The sequence below is a fragment of the Oxyura jamaicensis genome, chromosome 2, assembly GCF_011077185.1.
Source record: "Oxyura jamaicensis isolate SHBP4307 breed ruddy duck chromosome 2, BPBGC_Ojam_1.0, whole genome shotgun sequence".
In the NCBI taxonomy this organism is placed as follows: domain Eukaryota; kingdom Metazoa; phylum Chordata; class Aves; order Anseriformes; family Anatidae; genus Oxyura; species Oxyura jamaicensis.
The window spans coordinates 105,028,843-105,049,831 of NC_048894.1; the positions used below are offsets into that span (position 1 = coordinate 105,028,843).

At 40.9% G+C, this 20,989-nt stretch overlaps 1 protein-coding gene across 1 annotated transcript; it reads left to right on the plus strand.

Annotated features, from left to right (window-relative positions):
- The first annotated feature begins 596 nt into the window (after positions 1–596).
- On the plus strand, positions 597–19,684 carry USP14 (ubiquitin specific peptidase 14). The gene is made up of 16 exons (XM_035317623.1): positions 597–780; positions 2,383–2,528; positions 3,122–3,154; positions 5,051–5,155; positions 6,299–6,402; positions 8,705–8,763; positions 10,627–10,757; positions 11,049–11,129; positions 11,907–11,986; positions 13,529–13,643; positions 15,006–15,071; positions 15,276–15,368; positions 16,319–16,447; positions 17,964–18,024; positions 18,726–18,833; positions 18,957–19,684. Exons 1-16 carry the CDS (start codon positions 765–767, stop codon positions 19,106–19,108), a joined length of 1,479 nt encoding a protein of 492 aa, XP_035173514.1. The 5' UTR covers positions 597–764; the 3' UTR covers positions 19,109–19,684.
- The last annotated feature ends 1,305 nt before the right edge of the window (positions 19,685–20,989 follow it).

The window sequence follows — 20,989 nt, forward strand, 5'->3', positions numbered from 1 at the left end:
GATGATCCTTACGGGTCCCTTCCAACCTGGGATATTCTACGATTCTGTTTTGGTTTATTTAATCGGCCAAACACCAACAGCTTTTGTAGTAGCATGTGAGGCGCATGGGCCCATGTCCCTAAACTTATTGTAGTATCTTCACAATTCTTTTTTTTTAAACTGTTTGGAGGGCTCTTGTCCACTGCTGCTGCACCAGTCCTTCGGCATGGCTCGGCAGCCACCTTTCACTGAAAATTAAATTTGCCTGGTACGCTCATCCTCCCCTCCCAACACCTGGCTCCGTACGCTTCGGGGAACCAACCCTTCCCAGACGCATTTCGCGGTGGCTCCGCGCTCAGTTCGCTCGAAATAACTCTTTTTCCCCCTATTTTATTAACGAATTAGACCCGTCACCCGTGCACCCGCTACATTTTGAGCCGGCGGGCAGCGAGCTGGCCCCCTTCCTTCCTCTCCCCCCCCCCGAGGCAGAAGCGCTGCCCCTCACGCCCACCCTCGGGCGGGTGCCGGGGCGGCTTCCCCCCCCCCCGGGCGGCCCTTTCTGCCGTGAGGGCGGCTGCTCCGCCATGACGGCGCCGCCCTTCCGCTGGTGCGCACGCAGCCCGCTGCCTTTCCGCAGCGTCATCCCGGGGGCGGCGTGGCTCACGGCCCGGCGGGGCTCCGCCGCCGAACGGACCCGGACACCCACCCGGCCCCGGCCCCGGCCGCCATCACCCGGCTGCCCGCCCTCCCGCCCTCCTTCCCCCGCGGGACGCCGCGCCGCCGCCATGCCGCTCTTCTCAGGTGAGCCGGCCCCGGGGGTGGGGGAGCGGCCCGGCCGCCGAGAGGCAGCGCCCGGCCGGGCCGTGCCCACGGGTGCCGCCGGCCTGCCGCGTGTGGGAGCCGCGGCTGAGCCCCTCGGGCTTCTCCGAGTTAAAAGCGGGAGTTCAAGGGTCGGCGGACTGGGTTCCTCCTTTTCCATAAGGAAAGTTTGTAGGGAAGGCTGCAGGAGGAGAGTCTCCGCTGGGCTGTGCTCTCAGTCGTATGGCCTGAATTCTGGTTTTTGGGTGGTCCTGTGTGGAGCCAGGAGCTGGACTCGATGATCCTTGTGGGTCCCTTCCAGCTCGGGGTGTTCCGTGATTCTGGGCGCCCAGCAGTGGCAGGTGGCTGTTCAGGAACACAAGGCTTACGAGCCCGCGTCAGGCTGGCCTGTGCAGTGACTGGGTTCTCTTCCCGGTAATAGGAAGTCTTGTGTTTGCTAAATCTTACGTATGCCAAATAATGGATATTATTTATGTTTAAAACAACAAACTAGCGGGCTGTGCAAATGAGATGGTGCTTTCTGCTAGGAATACTGAAAAGTCTGTCACTGAGATGCTGCGTAGGCTAATAACTTAGGGCAAGTCTTGTTTATTCTTCCTTATTACCCATCACAAGCACTGTGTACGTATGAAATCCTAACCTTCTTCAAAGTTTTTTTTTTTTTTTTTTTAAATTACAATTCCAAGAATTTGGTGGTGAAAGAAACCCGGAGTTGCCACAGTAGGTTTACTTAAGAGGTGCCCAGGTAGGCAGAGGGATAGGACTCTCAAAACGTGGCATTTTGGCTGCCCGCTGTGCACACAGGACATCATTGTACGCTGTATTTTGCAGGCGTTCAGCAAAACCACAGCAAGTAGATTTCTGTACGTACTGAGAGTGATTGATTAGAAGTGATCGAAGAAGCATAACTGTTCTCTAAAACACCCAATTTATTCCAGGCGTTTCTGTCATACATCGGTCGTGCTAGCCTTACCAAAACAAAATTGCTGTGCCTAACGTTTCTGCTGGCGATCCCGTTTCCAGCACTGCGAGCTACGCTTGTGTGACCCAACGTCACATCAACTCTTAATTCCAGTCCTATGCCCATACTGGGGCCAGGGCTTTGGGAGCTGCAGCCTGTGCGAGGCCACTGCCTGTGTTTGGTGGGGGTACGTTGTTTGTGCGTGCTGCCCAAACGGAGGCAGGCAATAACAGTGGCTGCCTCGGCAGTGGCACTGCCGGGTGAACGTCGCGTTAAGGGGCAGCAGAAGGTTTCTGACTTGTAGAGAAGTTTGTTTGCAGTGGACAGTGCCACGAGGTTGGAAGGGTGAACTTTGTAACTGCATGGTGGAGACTTGCCTGAAGAATTTCCCATTCTCTTAAACATGTTTGCTAAGGCTCTCAGTATACACGTTGCTTCTAGTTGCTTTGTAGGGATGCCTTTACTAAAAGAGGTCCTCAGCTTGATTATTGACCAATTTTAGAGCTGGAAAGTAATGTTTTGAGATGGTATCAAGTCCAAAATTTGAAACACTGGTTCAATCTTGGTAATTCCATCCTTTAGTATTAGGAAATAACCTAGTTTCAAAATACTTTTGTTTGCAGTTAATGTGAAGTGGGGAAAAGAGAAATTCGATGGTGTGGAGCTTAACACTGACGAACCTCCGATGGTCTTCAAAGCCCAGTTGTTCGCATTGACTGGAGTTCAACCAGCTAGACAGAAGGTGATGGTTAAAGGAGGAACTCTGAAGGTAGAGATCTTTTTTTCTGTATTATTTCTTTATCGCACTGTAACGTCATTAACAATATTTTTGAGTGTTTCCCTAGAAGATCTGTCTGTATCCTGGGTATACTTTTCAGAAATACTCTGCGATTCATTGCCTTCTACTAGAAAATATTAGCAAAAGTTTCTTGCTAAATGACTGGGAGGTACTGCTGTTCTAAAACGCTTTTGTCTCGTTTGCCCCAAAATCTGCTCTGCTTGGTGGGGAGGTTTTTTGTTCCTTTTTAATGTTCAGAATCTGAACACAACTTTCTGCTTTTTAGTTTGTTTAAGAAATGCTGCTTGGGTACTTAAGTGCTGGAGACGTACCTCTGTGCAATATAGGCAACTTTCTTAGAAAAATGTTTACAGCTGAGCAGCGTTAAAAAGCAAGTAAAGAGCTGTATTAAATAGATAGTTTGATTGTTTTTTATTTCAGTCTGACAAGACTTGATGTGTAAATTGTTAATATTTTGGAGTTTGGGATGAAGCATGATTGTATATTTAGAAATGCATGATTAATATTACTGAAAATGCTTGTCTTTTGGTGGAAAATTAACTTCTATTTCATTTCACATACAGGATGATGACTGGGGAAACTTAAAAATAAAAAACGTAAGTTCTAAGGAATAATTGAATTCTTTAAGTGCCAAAAGCTCAAACTAGCAAAATGTAAAATACCTGTTTCTCTATCAATTTTGTCTTAGCGTGTATTCTTTCTTAAAAATCAGGCCTTGATGAAGAGTAATTAGAGAGTTGTCACAGCTAAGCATTCTTACTAAGTCCTTACCATTGATTTGTAAAAATAATAATAATAAAGAATTTAAAAAAGAATAGCATCAGCAGAGAAATTACACCATCTTTGTGAAGTATTGGAGTATCTTTCTTTCTTACAAGAAACATGCTGGGTCAGATGAGCGGGTCTTCTGTGTAGTCTGTCTGTGACCATGATAATAAGCGATGTTATTTAAGAGAACTTGTGAACCTGGGCACTGCCTGCAGTCTGTTGTGCTTGTACGTCCCCAGTGTGGAGAATCCTTACGTTAGGAATGCTGAAGCTACTGCGCTGCCTATTTCCTTTTTTAACAACCCACAGAAATTCATCTCCTGTGCTAGATAGCTGTTCTTTAAAAAGAAAGCCACCAATAACGCTTATTCCCATCTTTGAATTTGTTCAAAAAGAGAGCAAAAAGTGAACATATTTGTGTTTCTTACCTATATAGTATTGTAACAGGGGACCACAAAGGTTTTTCTGTTTTTGATCGTTTTCATTTCTGTAGGTATCCTGTAACATCTGTTTGGTACAGGTTTTACTCCAGTTCTTTATTGAGCAGATTGAGTAAGTTAGCGTGACTCTTACCCTCATCATTAGTTCCTGAGCAGCTCTTAGCAGCCTGTAGCAATAAGTTGCAGCTAGAGTAGCTGTCATTAAGCAAAAACTCCAGTCCTTCTCTGCATACTGTTATGCTTATAGCTGCCTTATTTATTTTAACAGTGTTTTATATAACTTATAGGGTTTTACTTGCACTGTGAAAGCAGTTTCTGTCCTTTCAGTTGCCCATCCTTCTCCTTAGCACCTTATTTTTCAGGGCCTGCAGATACCCTTTTCTCTCCCTTTGATGTATAGCGGTATCCCTGTTGAATGCTGACAGACTCCTTTTCCTTGTAATAGTCCAGCAGGCATGGTAACAAGATTCTTTCCCCTGTGAATGTTATGTTGTCCTCATGCCTAACCTGACTGTTTGATCGGTTTAACATCCTCAGAATGTGCCAGACCAAAGGATGTTACTTCCTTTCCCAGTTGTTTTCCAGGTGTAAAAGAGAATAAATTCCTAATGAGTATTGTCAGAATACTAATTTTCACCAACGTACATCTGAAATGTTTCCCTGGAGCCTTGGCTAAAGTTGAGGAATTTTTTTTATTGTTCAGAGGATTCTGAATTTGAGATCTTTAGACTTATTTGACTGAGAATCTCAAACATTGTTTTCACTACTTTTAAATTGGAAGTCAGCTACTCAGTTATCCTTCTTTCCAAGGTATTTGTGAAGACTTAAGGGAAGGAAGGATAATTGCACTGAAGTCTTCAAGATGCTTGATCTCCAGTGGTCCATCAGAAAGGGAGCTTTTTGAACACTTAATGTTCTGGTTACTCCACAATTGTTTAATTCTGTCCTGATCGGAATCTGGAGTTGTCAGCTTCTGGCAAGCTTGCCAGACTCACTGGAAATGTCTAACAAAGATAGTGCTATGGAATCGTTCTCATTAACTGCTTTTTAGATGATTAGAAAATTACAGCCTTTTCTGAGAGAGACTGAGAGCCTGGGTTATTTTTTTCTTAATTTTCTAGGAAGGTGTACCCATAAGAAACAGTACAATATCAGTTCTGTAAACTAAGAGACAGATCTCGTTTATCTTTGGGAAAGTACATGAAATACGCTAAGACCTTAATGATTTCTTTAAAGGAAACAACTGAGCTTAAATACTTACTACTATTTTTACTGTCTTTCAAGGGGATGACCTTACTAATGATGGGTTCTGCAGATGCGCTTCCAGAAGAGCCCATTGCTCGACCCGTCTTTGTAGAAGACATGACAGAGGAGCAGTTGGCTTCAGCTGTAAGCATATTCTCAGCTTCAGTTTCTTATAAACCTTTGAAAAATTACTAGTTTTTAAGAACTTGTAGTTGCTTAAAAGTACGTTTCGAAATGGTAATTATTTTGTTGAGTTCTTATAGCTTCTTAAACACAAAATTTACATTGATGACCCAGTGATGGAAGTCTGGAACATATTTTAAAAGTCAAATAAGTAATGCTATTTTTTCTTTAGAAAATTTACTAAACTGCACACTTAAAAATAGTGTTGCTGATGCTTTTGAAGACAAATTTTGTATTGCCCTTGCTGTACTGTCGTCCAGAAATCTACCCGAATAAGAGCAGTTAGATGTTTCCTGCCTTCCTTGTATCTGTGAAGGGAAAACATGTTTGGTTTGTGGTTTTGTTTGTTCTTGTAAGTAATATTATATCAGGTAAACTTCTCTTTCCAAAATGAAGATCGTTTTGACGTTACTGGATTAGCTGATAAGTTTTCCTGTATGGGAATAGAACCATTAAACTGCTTTTTCCTGACAGCTGCTCAAAAATGCAGCCTTTTACAAAACAAAGAAATAAAAAAGTGCTATTATGTTGTGATTTATGGTTGTTTGTGAAACTGGTTAGTTTAATTATTAGTTGGCCTTCACATTTGTCAGAACTTCAGAAATTCAAAAGTTATGTAAAAAGATCAGATCTGTTGCCGACTTCTGGAGAAGGATTCAAAGAATGCTTTTGTTTCTAGCTATGAACGTCATCCCATTCAGCGTTCTACTGGAAACTTATTTTAATTAAAACATCAGTGTAGCTCACAAAAGTATTTGTGGAAATTTGATGGAAGTAGAATTTTAAGGTCAGAATTTGAATTAGATCATAAATGAACTTTTTAAGGGACTCCCATACTTGAAGAATATGCTCGGTAAGCTAAACATGCACAGGAAAAAAAACACAAAGCATTCCTGGATGTCCTCTAAAAGCAACAAATTGTGAAATTGATTAATATAATCCGAAAATGGCTCAGTAAAACTCAATAACAGAGTCTGATGGACTATTCCAGGTTTTGTGCTTCTCTGATCATCCATTTTCTTGCTAGCTAAAGTCAATTTATATATAAAAAATGGTTACACATCTCTCTCGGACCTTTAAGCACCCTTGTAAATTTTTTGGTAGATGGAATTACCATGTGGATTGACAAACCTTGGCAACACTTGCTACATGAATGCTACAGTTCAGTGTATCCGCTCTGTGCCAGAAGTGAAAGAGGCCCTTAAAAGGTAGGATTTGGTATAAAAATACCACGACTAGAATGTTTCCTTTAGCCTAGAAAATAGTGTTAAGAAGACTGTTCCACAAAGTGCCTACTATGGATTATCATAACAATACGTTTTTCTTAAAATCTTTTAAGGATTAAGCTAATGATTAATTACAGTTTATCCTATGGCTTTGCTAGTCTATGCTTTTAAAAAAAAGACTTAAGACTGTGTGTTTTTTGGAACTGGTTTTTAATGGAGAGAATGAGGTTTGCCTAGCTAAAAAATAACTCCTGTGAAGACTTGTTTAAAACGCTTAAACAAGCCCGCTGAACTCTGAACCCTCTTGTCTGTGTTAGTTCGTATGGCCTTGTTTTGTATGAAAGGAGTGTGTGGGAGTCCTGTTCCTTTGAAGAACACATCATATATATTTTAATGGCTTTGTTGAATAATGTGTTTTCATTTTTATAATATGAAATTCCAGCACTGTTGACCTTTTGGTACTTGGAGATGAAACAGGAAGCTTTGTGATGGATCCGTGGGCATTACTGTGGCAGCAAGCTGGAAGAAGCTGGAGTTTGCGTGACGTGGATGTGTAGGGAGCAGAAGCCGTGTCTATAAGAATCTATTTTATTAGTTTTGACTGTAGAGTAACTTTCCTGACTTATTTTTGTGTGATTCTGGGTTAAAATGTGGAAATGATTTTATTTTTTTTGGTGAGGAATCTACAAGAAACTCTTGGGAGAATTATAAAGATCAGATTAAGAAAGAATGTGTGGCAGTATCAGCCTGGATTTGTCCTCCAGATCAATTATAATTAAAGAACCATCAGTATTTAAAGGTTGTGAGGTTTAGGTAGAACTTTGCTGTCTTAGGGTAAAATTAATTCCTGTAAAATATGGTGCTTAGTTGGTACCTTGGTATTTGACTGGATTTTCTAAAAAATCAGTATAAACAGTAATTATTCAAATAATTAAATTTTATTCTCTCTATTAGCAAGTGAGCCTCAACTATTTAGAACTGGGAAGTTTGTTTTAAACCTTTTTCTTGCTCTTTGGTGTTGTCATTTTAGAAAAGTCTGTTTATTTCAGTGTGATACTACACTGAATCAGAGTGTTTGATAAATGTAACGTACCAAATGCCATAACGTACCCTATAAAGCTGGCAGATTGCTGAACAAGATGTGGCCTTTTTGTCTGTGGGAAGTCAGGGTCTGTACATTCCTGCTCTGTTTGCCACCAGAGAGTTGGCCTTTATTTGGCCTTCTCCGCTCAATAACGGTATGGAAGGGTCTGTGGCAGTGGAAGAGAGGTGAAAGGTCTTAAACGAGAAAACTTATTAGTATGGCTTCGTTTTAATCATCCGTTCAGTTGATCTCTGCGAGGGTATTCCCGTTTTTGTAGTGTGACAGGAGGCAAGCTTCCTGCCCATCATCTGGCAACGAGCAGAATTTTTAAAGTTCAGTCTGAGATTGCACCAGAACGCACCCTCCTGCTTGAAGGCCCCTTGGCATTATCAGAAGAGACAGTATGTTTTCCTGTAAGGGAATAGAATCATTAAACTGCGTGCTTTTCCCTGACAACTACTCAAATACGCAGGATTTTTACCAAAAAACAATATGCCATTATGTTGTGATTTATGGTTGTTTCTGAAACCGGTTAGTTTAATTATTAGCTGGCCTTCACATTTGTCAAAACTTCAGAAATTCTTCGAGGATCTGGAAATCCTTTGAGAAAGCCATCCGTTCCTCATGCAGGTGGTAAATTAAGGAAACATTTAAAGAGTAGTAGGTTCTGGTAGTGTGGGAAGATTTGCTTAGTTTTCCAGTGTGAGAAATGCCTCCCCCCCTCCAAAATGTGTCACCTCTCGCTGTTTTACTTCTGCTGTGGAAGGAGGAAGACTGCTCTCCATCTCTGTGCGTTTTATCTGCCATCTACCCTTGAAGGTTGCTTTTTTTCTTTTTTTTTTTCCCCAAGCATCTAAAGCAGCTCTGGCAAATGTTTCAGAAATCAGGTAGCTTCTATTCAGATTTTTTCTCAGTTTCTTTAAAAACAGATTGCCTCTTTGAGGCAAATGGGTCGGGGAAGTAGCATTTACGTATTCTCAAGGATGCTGGTTTTCTGTGTGCCAGTGCTTCCGTGCATTGCTTGCAGAGTAACAGAGACTTTGGTTTGAGTAAGTCTTTTCTTCCATTACTTCCATTTTAATGATTGAGGTCTTTTGATAGATATGTTTAAATCTGACTGCCACCTGCTTTGATTTAAAAAGTTGAATGCTCTTTGTGATCGAGTGTGACTACATACAAATTGCTTTTCTTCTCTTTTAGGTATGGTGGTGCCTTAAGAGCTTCAGGAGAAATGGCCTCTGCTCAGTACATTACTGCAGGTTGGTGTTTAGAGAAAAACGTAGGTTGTTAGGCTACCGTGTGATTTCCTGCCAACTAGAGATGAAAATTGCAGTTAGAGCGCTGTGTATGTTTCTTTAGTGCACATGCCTTAGGAATTTCAGATCTGCCAGCACTGGGGAGCTCACTTTACTCGTTACTCAGTGTCTTTGAAGGTTAGACTATGGCTGCAAAGTGTGCATTGCTGCATGTTACGTAGCTGCACACTGGGAGAAATATATTCAAACGTTACCTAGGTTTAGATAGAAAGCATTTGTATCTGTTACTGTTTAACATGTAGACATAAGGTCATTGGAAATTTCTAAGTCCGCTTGCGTCCATCGGCCCATTTGATCGTTTTGTGTAGAAATATTTCAGTGAGCAGCTGTAGGCTAACACTGTACCCCTAGCACATATACTCCATTGATATTTTTCAATGTTTTATTGGCTGAGCATTACTGTTAGGGCAGAAGCTGATGCTCTATCGGTGGTGTTAGTTTTCATAACTGAAAGCAGTATCTTCAAAAGGAACGTTACTCTTTACTGTGTTGATCTGGGTGCTCACGGTGTGGGAGCTCATGATGGCCCCTTAACCTCCATGTTCTAACTAGAATTCTAGTTAGACCCCTTACACTTGAACAAGGGTACAATTTTCCACTTTTTCTTTTTTCACTCTATTTCATTGCCCCACTAAGATGCTGGGCCAGGACACTGGGATTTCTACCAGTCCATTTAAGGAAAAACAAAACAATATAAGGAAGGAAAGGTCCAGTTTGTGGGTATGCCTGCTGATCGAATTTTGGGGTGGTAAGTTCAATGGTTACACTATACAACCATGCCTGCCCCTCCCCTTTCCGCTGCCTTCACTTTGTCCCTTATTTTCTTTTTAAGATGACAACTGTGCTTTTTTAGGAGTTGTAGTAGTTTAAGATCTGAGTAAATCTTAGATAACTCTTTGGTGCTGGGCTGGTCAAGAACTCCCGCGTGATGCTTAGGGCATTTGTTTTAATTGTTGTTTCATATCAATTGTCCCTCTTACCAAAGTCACTGAAAGTATTCCTTAAAGAGAGGCAGAAACTGACCTTGGTTCCTTGTGACCTTGATTCATCAGTACCAGGTGAATCATTCATTCATTAATCTATCTGCTTGTAAATTAGTGAAGACAGACCATTGCCTACCTCACAGGGTTGTTGTGAGGGTTAGCAGGTGTCTGAAGTGATTTGTGGGGGTAAAATGCTGTAGCATGGTTAGGTGAGACGTATATAGTAGTGTGTCTGGAGCCAAAAAGAAAGCCCTGTGTGTTGTCGTGCAATTGGTATCATTCATGGAATTACACATAGTTCGGAACTGTCTGCACATATGCACATGCATACTTGTTTTCCTGGGTGTTAAATAAAGCACGAGCGTTTTCTAGATAATTTAGCTGGGGAAAATGTATTTTGGTTTTGAGTAGCTGGTGGAACTTGAGCTGCTCTAGAGTATAGGTTGTGAACGCCTTCTGGTTTCTCTAGGTGTTGTCCGACTGTGGAAACGTTGCTCCTCAGTTGAATTTCAAGTTAAATCTGAACTGTTCAAAAATGTTTTTCTTTTAGCAGCCAGGAAAGACAAGGCACTACGTGCCAAACTCAGAATTGTCACCTTTTCACTTTCAAAGTCATGCTCACAAATGAGATGTTAGGTGCACCTGTTATCCCACCTGGAAAATTTCACCCTGTTTTGGAAAGATCAAACTGGGGACACTGTTAAATACACTGTTAAATGATTGATCTTCAAATATTGCTGTCATTATGCTGTTACATTTAAATTTCCTGAAATGTTTTTTTTTTTTTTTTTTCCACTTCTTAAAATATTCACTTTTTTTCAAGCTCTTAGAGACTTGTTTGATTCCATGGATAAAACTTCCTCCAGTATCCCGCCTATCATTCTTCTGCAGTTTTTACATATGGCCTTCCCACAGTTTGCAGAGAAAGGTGATCAAGGACAGTACCTTCAGCAGGTAAGGAGGATTATTAGCTTGTTCTTTGAAAATTCTGTATTATGTTGGAAGTCAAGAACACAGATATGTTAACATTCTCCTGCTGTTAAAATAATTTGTCCCGCTGTGCTTTTGTACTCTCTAGAAAAGTTGAATGTAATCCGGCTCTGAAAACATATGCTGGAATAGGGATAAATTTCCTAGTTAAGGAATCTTTACTTTTGGTTTTACAGCATGTAGAAGGATGATATTAATACCATTTATTCAATCATTCTGCCGCTAGTCACATCTAACGTTGTGTTGCTCTCCTAGGATGCCAATGAGTGCTGGGTGCAGATGATGAGGGTACTACAGCAGAAGCTGGAAGGCATAGAAGGTGATACAGTGATGGAGGTAATTGTAGTCTTACTCTACTGGAGTTAGGATTTATAATATTTTACTTGCACTTCACGTACGTTTTTGTTAAGAGTCATCTCTTCTCTGAGTTCTTTAACAAGTGTCTGTGGTCCAGGAAGTGAAATTATTTTCTGGTATGTCTGATCAGCATATTGCTGTCTGTATTATGTGGAGGAATGCTTTAGGAGTACTTTCCATTTGGACCTTCTAGGGCATGCTTTGGACGAGGGTGGTAGTGAGTCTGAGCATGCAGCAACTGGCCCTGGTAACCCATGCATCTAGCATGTAAGAGCGTTCTTTGTCTGAAGAAACATCTTTGTGCTGCAGCATTCTTAGCAACAAGAATGCTGTTCTGCACAGCAAGGTAACTTAATGAACCTGCTCAGGAATTACTTAGTTCTTCCCAAGGCTTTATCAGACTTGACTCTCTTTTCTCTGCAGACTGTTTCTGAACAGTCTTGGCAGTAGCGTAAATGTGATAGACTGCTCTGAAATTTAGATTTAGACTGATTTAACCATAGAAATTTAGCCAGGTTTAACCTAGTGGGTGGCACTTCTTGATTGAAATCTTGCTGATATGCTTTAACAGCAGAGCTATAAATGCATTTGTCTCAGAACTTTGACGTGGCATGAGGAGATCGACTAGGAGAAAATGCACCTGTTGAAAGGTGAAGGAAAAGGCTTCAAAGACTTTAAATGGGGTTATTTTGTCTGTGAAGATGACTGTCTTTACCTGCTATTTGAAGTTACATCATAAGATAATTTGTTTCACAGACAGATTCTGGAGCTGCAGCAACAACTTCTAAAAAGAAGAGCTTAATTGATCAGTTTTTCAGCATCGAATTTGAAACAGCGTATCCTAAACACTAAGGCAAGGCATAAAGAATGACAACAATTCTGTGCTTCAGTAACTGAGTGCAGGGAGGATGAAAAACATCATCCAGAATAGCGTAGAAAATAAAGGTGCTTGTTGGGTAAAAGAGGGAATGATGTATTGCAGGAGTACACAACAGTTAAAATTAAGTTTCCATATACTTTGAGAGAGGAGGAAGAAAAGTAAGGGAAATTTGCAAGAGAAAAAACAGTGAGTTTAAATACCATACTTCCTCTCCAGAAAATATTTCCAGTTATCTGCTTCAGGTGCTAAGATGCTCCATCCAAATAAAAGTAATTACCTTCCTAAATAGCATTTTTTTGGCTTATAAGCGAGTGTTGCTGATAATTTTGGCATACTAAACATGGACAAATGATGACTTGATATGAGGTTGGTTTAAGAAATGAAATTGGTTTAAGAAATAAGTTAGAAATAAGTTAGATATGTAATTAGAAATAAGTTAGAAATAAGTTAGATATGTAATTATTAAAAAGTAAGAAATTAATTCAGCTCACAACTTCCTAGTAGCTTTTTTTACAGCGAGAACAGAAAGCAGGCCACTTGGAGCATGCGTGTCATGCCAAGCAATTACTCTTCTTCCTCCCCAAATCCTGTTCCTTATTAAACTCACCATCACTTTTCAGAAAGATTTATACTGTGAACGTCGCTCTTTTGAAATACGGAAGCATCCCCTAAGGTGAGGTACTGTATCTCATAGGTTGGTAGCAATGAAGAGTGAAGTCCTTTTTTTTTTTTTTTAAGGTGTGTCGTGCATCTCTCTCTCCCTATCCCATGCTGTTTGTTATCCCTGAAGTAGCTGGGAGGAGCAGAGTGAGTAGCTAAGAAGAATGATGCATAGGCTGATGGCAGGAGAAAGGGACTTGGTAGAAAAGCTGTGTTGCAAGCTTTAAAAAGTGTTATTAAGGCAGCAACATTTAAATGCATTCAGAGCAGTCAGAAAAATATGTCAGTAAAATGAAGTGGATGAAAGAAAAGTGTTGGAAGTATGACAAAATGTTGGATGGAAAGGTTAGAAGAACATGTAGAAAATAAGGAAGAAATGGGCTTCATTTCAGTGAAGAGAACACATGCAAGGCACAGAAAGGAGGTCATGCAGAGTTAAAGAAATGGGAAGTCTGGCCAGCAGCAGGAGTAGAAGTTGTTTATAATTAATAATATTACAGAAGGGCTTCAAGACTTGATATTGGCAGCTAGTTAGTATGATCTGTGACCTGCGGGGGGAGGGGAAAAAAGAAAAAAGCAGTCCTTGGAAGCTCAGGTAGTGATGGAAAACTTAGTTTGCTATGCTGCCTGCCTCAGCTGTTGCTTGTCGTTAGTCACGAAGGAACAGACTGGTCAGAATGAATGTCTGCTTCAAATCTTCATTTTTATACTGGGAGAAGTAAAAGTACTGCGATGCACAAGCACAGGATTGTCTTACTTAAATTACTGTGCCATTCAGCGTGGTGTTTTCAGTAGAGCAGTAGTTCAGCTCTTGGTGGTTTTCCTTAATTTCGTGAAGCATGAAATGTACGGAAGCTGAAGAAGAGGAAGTAACTAAAGGAAAGGAGAATCAGCTTCAGCTTAGCTGCTTTATCAATCAAGAAGTGAAATATCTGTTTACAGGACTAAAATTGGTAAGTCATTACAGCTTTCTGTTTAATTGAAATTCTAAAGGCCTGTTTTTTGCAGTGATTTTTTTTTCTTTTTTCATTTATGCCTGACTTAGAATTCACATCTGCTGTCCAGGCTTTACTGAGTTCCAAGATTTTTTGAGGTGGTTGCGTGGATGGAAATGAACATGAATTACATGTTAATATAAAGCAGACTTCAGAGACTTTTTTTTTTTATTGGATCCTGATATGGTCTCCCTCATGCAGGTATCCAAATGCAAGCCAATCTATTCCTTGTAAGCCAGCTGAACAATTGTTTTTTACGCTTTACACAAATTATACTTTAGACTGAGCAGTATCGTGAATTAAAGATGCTGTAAATGGTTCTCCAAAAGTCAGTTTTAAGACAGGGTAGTATTTTGATTGCTGTGTTTGAAGAGGGAGAAACAAACAAGACAGGTAATGGAACAACTACATTTCAGTTTTGCAGACTGGGGAGTTGGGGTAATTTTCCATTAAACAACATCATCTGTAAGCTCTTTACTTAAATAGGACTTGTTAAAGAAGTCTGCATGTGCATTTGTATATACTTGTAAACTTGATTTATTTATTTACACATTTTCGGGAGAATTTGAAGGAGCAAGGAGAAGATCTACTACAAAACTTTGTAGTAACTGCTCCTACAGAGTATTTGTGTAAGAGTACGTTTGGAAGCAGTGATTTGGTTTGTACAGGATTGGACCAAGTTGCACGGTTCTCAGATAATCTTTGGATCTGCTTTTTATTTTTTTGAAAGAACTTGGAAGGAAAACTAAGAGAAATAGTTAATGCTTACAGATTATAAAGATTATGAAAAAAGAAACCTCACTTTTAGGCCAAAAAGGTCTTCTAGAATTCTTATGCTGGATTGCCTGTAGCAACAAATTGTCCCACCACTGACAACCAGGTCAGTCTTTCCCTGAACTCGGAAAAGGCCCTGGAAGCAGAGTATCGCCACCGATCTCCTTATATATACAGCTCTGTCTACTTCAGACTGACAGTTAAAAACTGTGCAAATATTCATGCCACAGGAAACTTCAAAATCTTCTTTCATTGTGTTCCAGGCATGGCACGACACATTCATAACCAAATCCAGATTCTTAAACTGCAAGAGAACCACATTTTGCGAAATTACGCTTTCTGCAGAGAGAAGCGTAGCAGTGTTAGGTCTCGTGAATGATGAATGTGGAGCTGAACAAATGAATGGCCATGGCCGTTGTGTCAAGGAATTTATAAATTCCTGATGATAGCAACAGAATAGATCGCCAGAGTAACATTTAGTTTGTTTGTCCATGTCATGCTTTAAGCTGTGTGTTTTGTAAGTGTGTCTGTTATTTTTCTCAACAGCGTCTTCAAGAGGAAATCACCAAACTCTCTCCGACTTTGCAGAGAAATGCACTCTATATCAAATCCGTGAGTTGCTCTCTCTATGATACAGCACAGGATGATAGAGTACATACACTACTGTATAGAGCTACAAGATGGGAGGGCTTGTTTAATTCCTTTATGTGCAAGTATGTTCCTACAATACCTTATAATTTAGGATGAGTAGTGTTTAAGGTATAAGTGATCTGTGAATATCTGAAGTAACTGTGTCTTCTAAACTTTTTTTTTTAGTCTAAAATTAGTCGCTTGCCAGCATACCTGACTATTCAGATGGTTAGATTTTTTTACAAAGAGAAAGAATCTGTGAATGCCAAAGTTCTTAAGGTAAGTTTTCTGCTTAGTATAGTTTAATTCTTTATGCTTTTCATCATAGGTAGATAACTTGCAAATTATTTACTGAATTGTTTGCTTTAAAATTACTTTTACATTATTTAAAATATTAACCGTGTAACTTCGTTGCTTGAGACAAAGCAGCTTTGTTCCCAGTTGTGATGGTACGTGGCGAATTGTGCTATCAAAATAGACTGGGGGAAGGGGAAGTAAGGGACAGAAATGATATTGCTCCAGTGTCATTAGGATTTTTTACCTCTCTCACCAGTGTTTCAGAGAACATTTAATTAAGGAGAAGGCTTTTAGTCATTGAATAGTGATCTAAATTTGGTGAGAGAATGCTTTTGCTAACAAACACTTCCTGTCTTAGTTGCCTGAGTCTTCTGATTGCCAAATGCAAGAACCAGTTGCAAGCAGCTCAATGTTCCCATCGTCCTTCCTATTGTCCTTGGCTGTCAGACTCCCAGGCTTCCCAGGGAGCAGTGGGGTTGATGATGCCCACTCTTTCCATGACGAGCAAGGCAATGGGAATTGAAGGCACATGGTAGCCAGCACAGAAGGTTGTTCAGATAACACGTAGACATTTTTTGCAAATGCACAATCTCCATGCGTTTCTTTCCTTAGGCCTGCGTAGGATTTCCCTAGTGCAAAAGTATGGCAGCTATCCAGAAAGAATCTAAATATTTATATGTGTATATATGTGGATGTCCATGGCAAATCGTGGTTTGTTTTACACCAAATGAGACATGCTTCTGTGGAAAGTACTGTAGTCCTTCACGCGAATGCTATCCGCAAAAGTTATTCTACACGCTAAAGTAGATCAAGCTGTCATTAATATGATGAGTTGCATTTAATTGGACTTAGTGACTTGGTATCCTGTGGGAGAACACTTCAATGTGGAATACTACGCTATGCTAATAATACTTGTGCTTTTCACTTCCTAGGATGTTAAGTTTCCTCTTATGTTGGATGTGTATGAGCTGTGTACGCCAGATCTTCAGGAAAAAATGGTTTCTTACCGATCAAAATTCAAAGATCTAGAGGACAAAAAAGTAAATCAGCAGCCAAAGAATGTAAGTTCGTTTGGCATTTTCATGGACGGTTTGTTCAGACAGGTCATACATCTGCAGTGCTTGTAAAAAAAAATCTGAGCGTTGATCCTATGGGCCAAAGCATTGCATGTTTTTTCTAGCTTCTCTTAATCTAATCAGATTCTTTGATCATGTACACTGCAGGATCTCTGCACTTTATGTTCTAATCAGAGTTATACGTTGATGGAATCACATTACTGATGGAGTAAAAAGCTCTTCAGTTTCATGTTACACTTGAGCGTAGCACCTTGACTCCCTTTTTGTTTATATACACAAGGCTTATCAACTACTCAGTTGATTGCAATCAGTGTTCAAAGTGTTCTGCTTGAAACAAGCGAGTGTGACCATTTCCCTCTTAAAATGCTTTTTTTTCTGAAGATCAGGGGAACTCTGACTCTGTTCCTGGTGGGTCTGCTTTGGGACCGGAGTCAGTAGGAGCAGGGTGCAGAACCATGCAACTGCTTGCAGGATTGTGTACTTCATAGGCAAGTTACTACCAAAACTGGTGCTGGGCATTACTGCATACAGAACATGGAGAGCTTGTTTGGGTAGCCAAACACCTGGGAAAATCCTGCCTTTGTGGAAAAACTCCCTCTGAAGGAACTGAGGGTTCTGGAGGCTTTCAGACATGAGAATTCAAATGTTCCAGGGAAAGAACATGTACAGTCTGGCTTAGTATATCAGAATATATGCGTGTGTAAATATCAAATGTATATAATTATTGCATTTTTAATGCTTTTATTTCAAAATGCATTAATGCAGTGTTTCTGCATACTGTTGTTATGCAGAAAGGTTTACTGTGAGCTGCACAAAGTGATTCTCTCGCTGCTTGCTGGCAGTTCGCTTCAGTGCAGTTACAGATAGCTCTTCCCTCCCTGCTCAGCAGCTGTACAAGAAAGGGCTGTACAAGGACTTGTCTGACTAACGGGCTAAGAGCCTGCCATCTAAAATTTTGGTGGTTGGCTTCATTTCCCACCCTGTCTCACATATTCTAAAACTGACTTATCACTTGCTAGCCTTTTCTTGGCCTCGTTCTTGGCAGTTTTGCTTAAATACTTGAATAAGGCTTGCATCTCTTTTTACGTGGCTAGGAGCAAGAAGACAGCTATTTTAAAACAATATATCAGTACTTTGTCTGGTGTTGTCTTGTTGCTGCTTCTGCTGCTAGCAAGTCCCCAACAAGGAATAAAATTGTGAAATTGCAGAATTGCTTTGGTGCTCCAAAACTGTAAATTTTGTAGCTGAACCACCAGGGCAATATGTGCTAAAATGGTTACGTACTTGCTCGTAGAGGTGTTACTGTCTAGGTTAAGTTTTTGGATGTCCAATTAGAATTACTGTAGAAGAATCTGTTTCAGTAGAATCTGTTCTGTTAAACAAAAATGTTTTGTTTAAAAGTGTTTCTAAACCTAATGTGGAGATAATATTTAGTAGGATTGTGCTAAAGCTTTTTCTCCAAAGCATTTCCACTTTAATTTAGCGTATTCTGTTTTTCCAGTCTAGTAAAAGTGATGGTGCACAGAAGGAAGTCAAATATGAACCATTCTCTTTTCCTGACGGTGAGTATGGGGGGACATATAGCTGTTTTAAAGTAACTTCCCATAAACACATGCTTAAATGAACCCAATAGTAGGAGTACTTGAGAACCCTGTTTATTTTTTTCTAGTGCCTTTGAATATTAATCTTCAGAAAGTGACAGAAATATAAGAACCTGAAAGATTAGGCAGGTTAAAATGCCACTCAGTTGACAAGACTGTTACCCAGCTGACAAGGTGATGTATAGGAAACATGCACCTAAGAGACATTAGCATGTAACATGCGGTTGTCTGGTGAGCTTGTTTGGAAGCTGAAATGGAAGCAAAAATTTGAAGAGCCTGCCCTGAACGCAGACAGCAGCTGATACCTAAAGGAAGTATTGGCTGAACCTGCCCAGAAGTATCACGTTTGCTGACCATGCATCGTCTGTTCAGTGCTTTGGGCTTACTGCATTTGCACTGCATCCAGGATGCAAATTTATGTCATGAAAATGCCCAACAGTGCCTGTTTCTTCAGGGAATATCGTTTCTGAAAGCTGCTGCTTTTAGTTCACAGGGTTTTTAGAACCATGCTGTAGATGGAGTTGTACACAGCTACACTGCTGTAGCTGTGTGAATGTGGCTGTTAGCCATTGTGGCTAACGTGTTACAGGTCTGCCTGCTGTTAAAAATGCTGACGTTCTTCCATGTAAGACTTATGCAACTTTTTTCCCCTTCTCCTTCAGATATTGGTTCTAATAATTGCGGCTACTATGACCTGCAAGCAGTGCTAACGCATCAAGGCAGATCAAGTTCCTCTGGGCATTACGTGTCTTGGGTTAAAAGGAAACAAGGTAAAAAAAAAATGAAGTAAAACAGCTTAAAAGAGGAAACTGGGAAGGGTAGTTAAGGGGCTGTTGAGCAGTCCTAAATTTGATGGGCCTGAATTACAAATCATCCCCTTGTTTTTCTTGCAGATGAGTGGATTAAATTTGATGATGACAAAGTCAGCATCGTTACACCTGAAGACATTTTGAGGTTATCTGGGGGTGGAGACTGGCATATAGCTTACGTTCTACTCTACGGGCCTCGCAGAATTGAAGTAATTGAAGATGAAGCTGAACAGTAGTCTTCAGTTCTGGTCATTCTGCCTAGGTGTGAAATAAATGTTGATTACTGATCACTACTTTAACCCCAGAGCTTTAGCAAGTGGATATGTAAATTTGTTCAAACCTTTTCACGTGAAGAGGGATATTGGTTAAAAACTGATCCATGTACCAGTTCATCACTGCTGGACTGGACTGCCCACCGTGCTGGTGACAAAACTTAAAACAGCTTTAACATCTTGCAGAAAAAAAAATTTTTAATGAGTCTCTCCCCCCCCCCTTCCCCCTTCCCCTCTAATGTCATCAAGTATTTATTACACACCTACTCTCACATTTGTTACTCTTGCATGGTTCGTACAGTTCATCAGCTGTCCATCCTTTGCCTTACCTGGCAGCCGTGTCAGGAAGGTGGAAGAAAAACTGTTGCCTTGTTGCGTAACTCAGTGCTGCTGCCCATAGCCACCAACCATGGCTACAATCAAGTATTTGTCCAGCCTGACCTGCTGATTCAGTCTGTTCTGTTGCTGGCATTTCATGACTTCGAAATAAATTGTGATCAACAAGGTGTCTCCATTAAAAAAAAAAAGTTCATGTCTGGATAGTGTAGTTAGTACGTGTTTGCTTTCACTTCTTGGGCCATCGCTGATGAATTTCTCAAAGCAGCCATATACCGAAGCCCCTCTGCTTTTAAGCTCTAGGGTGGGGCATGAACCAAGGAGAGGGATCCCTACATTCAGTATCTTTCCCCCACAGGGTCCCCTGTCAGTCCTGCTGGGGGGTCAGACCACTGCAGGCTGTGATTTTTTCTGAGTTGTGTGTATCAGGCACAGAGGAAATCTGTGCTTCAGTGCACAAAACGACACAAGGCAGTTCTGCTGCCAGGTTAGGGAAAGGGAACAGATCTGAACTGGGGACACCTCAGCTCTGGCCTTGAATGTACGCACTGAGAGTAGGGTTTGTGCCTTAAAGAATCAGTAACAAAGCACTAGCCACAGCTGCTTCAACTCACAGCTTTTCCTATGTCACAGGGGGCCACATTATTTTACTTCAGTGATGGAACAGGGTTCTCATTTTCTCCAAAGTTTGAAGCAGAAAGTGCAAACACTAATGCCATGCTTGTTGAATGCCTTGAGAGGAGCCTGCATTTCCATGAGCAGAAATACTGCCTTGGCCCATAAGAGGTGTTTGTTAAGCATCCCAGCACACCGCAGTTGATCTAGTGCCTTCAGTCAAAACTGAGGCTTTTGTACCTTGCTACCTGTTACTTACAGTGTGAGACAGGTGGAAACAATACAGCCTAGTGCTGTCAGCCTGTGCAGACTTGGCCTGAAGCTCCCAATGATCAAATTCCTAATACAGTTACATCTCAAAGGGGCTGCAGCCCCACAGAGTTCTCGCCAATGGCTCTGCAGCCAGGAACTTGCCTCCGAGGTAGTAGGGAACCACCCTGGAAAGTCCGCAGCTACGCTTTCAAAACTGACGTATATGCTGGAGAGAAAAGGCTTGTGATAGACAGTTTTCCAAACAGTAATTAGGGACTTCACTGACTGATGGAAACTCGAAATAGCCATGAACCAAGTTGTAAGCCAGCTACAACTCAACATCACAAAAAAAATCTTTTTTTTTTTTGCAAGAACTAAATACAACTACATGGAACAGCTTGTACCCCTCCCAAAGCCCATAGCCTTACAGCAAAACAGCATGTCACTTCACAAATAAGGCAGCTGTTTGTCCCTGTTCAGTACCATTAGAGGCGTTACTGCACAGGGAGACCCCATCCTTTGGCACAAGCACCCCCCTCTGCTGCTGCAGGTTCTTCCCTGCAGTGAACACGGTGCCTCAGAAATGCTTACTGCAGGTATGTTTCATGGTCTGCAGCTGCCCCACATCCACCTGGCGGCGCA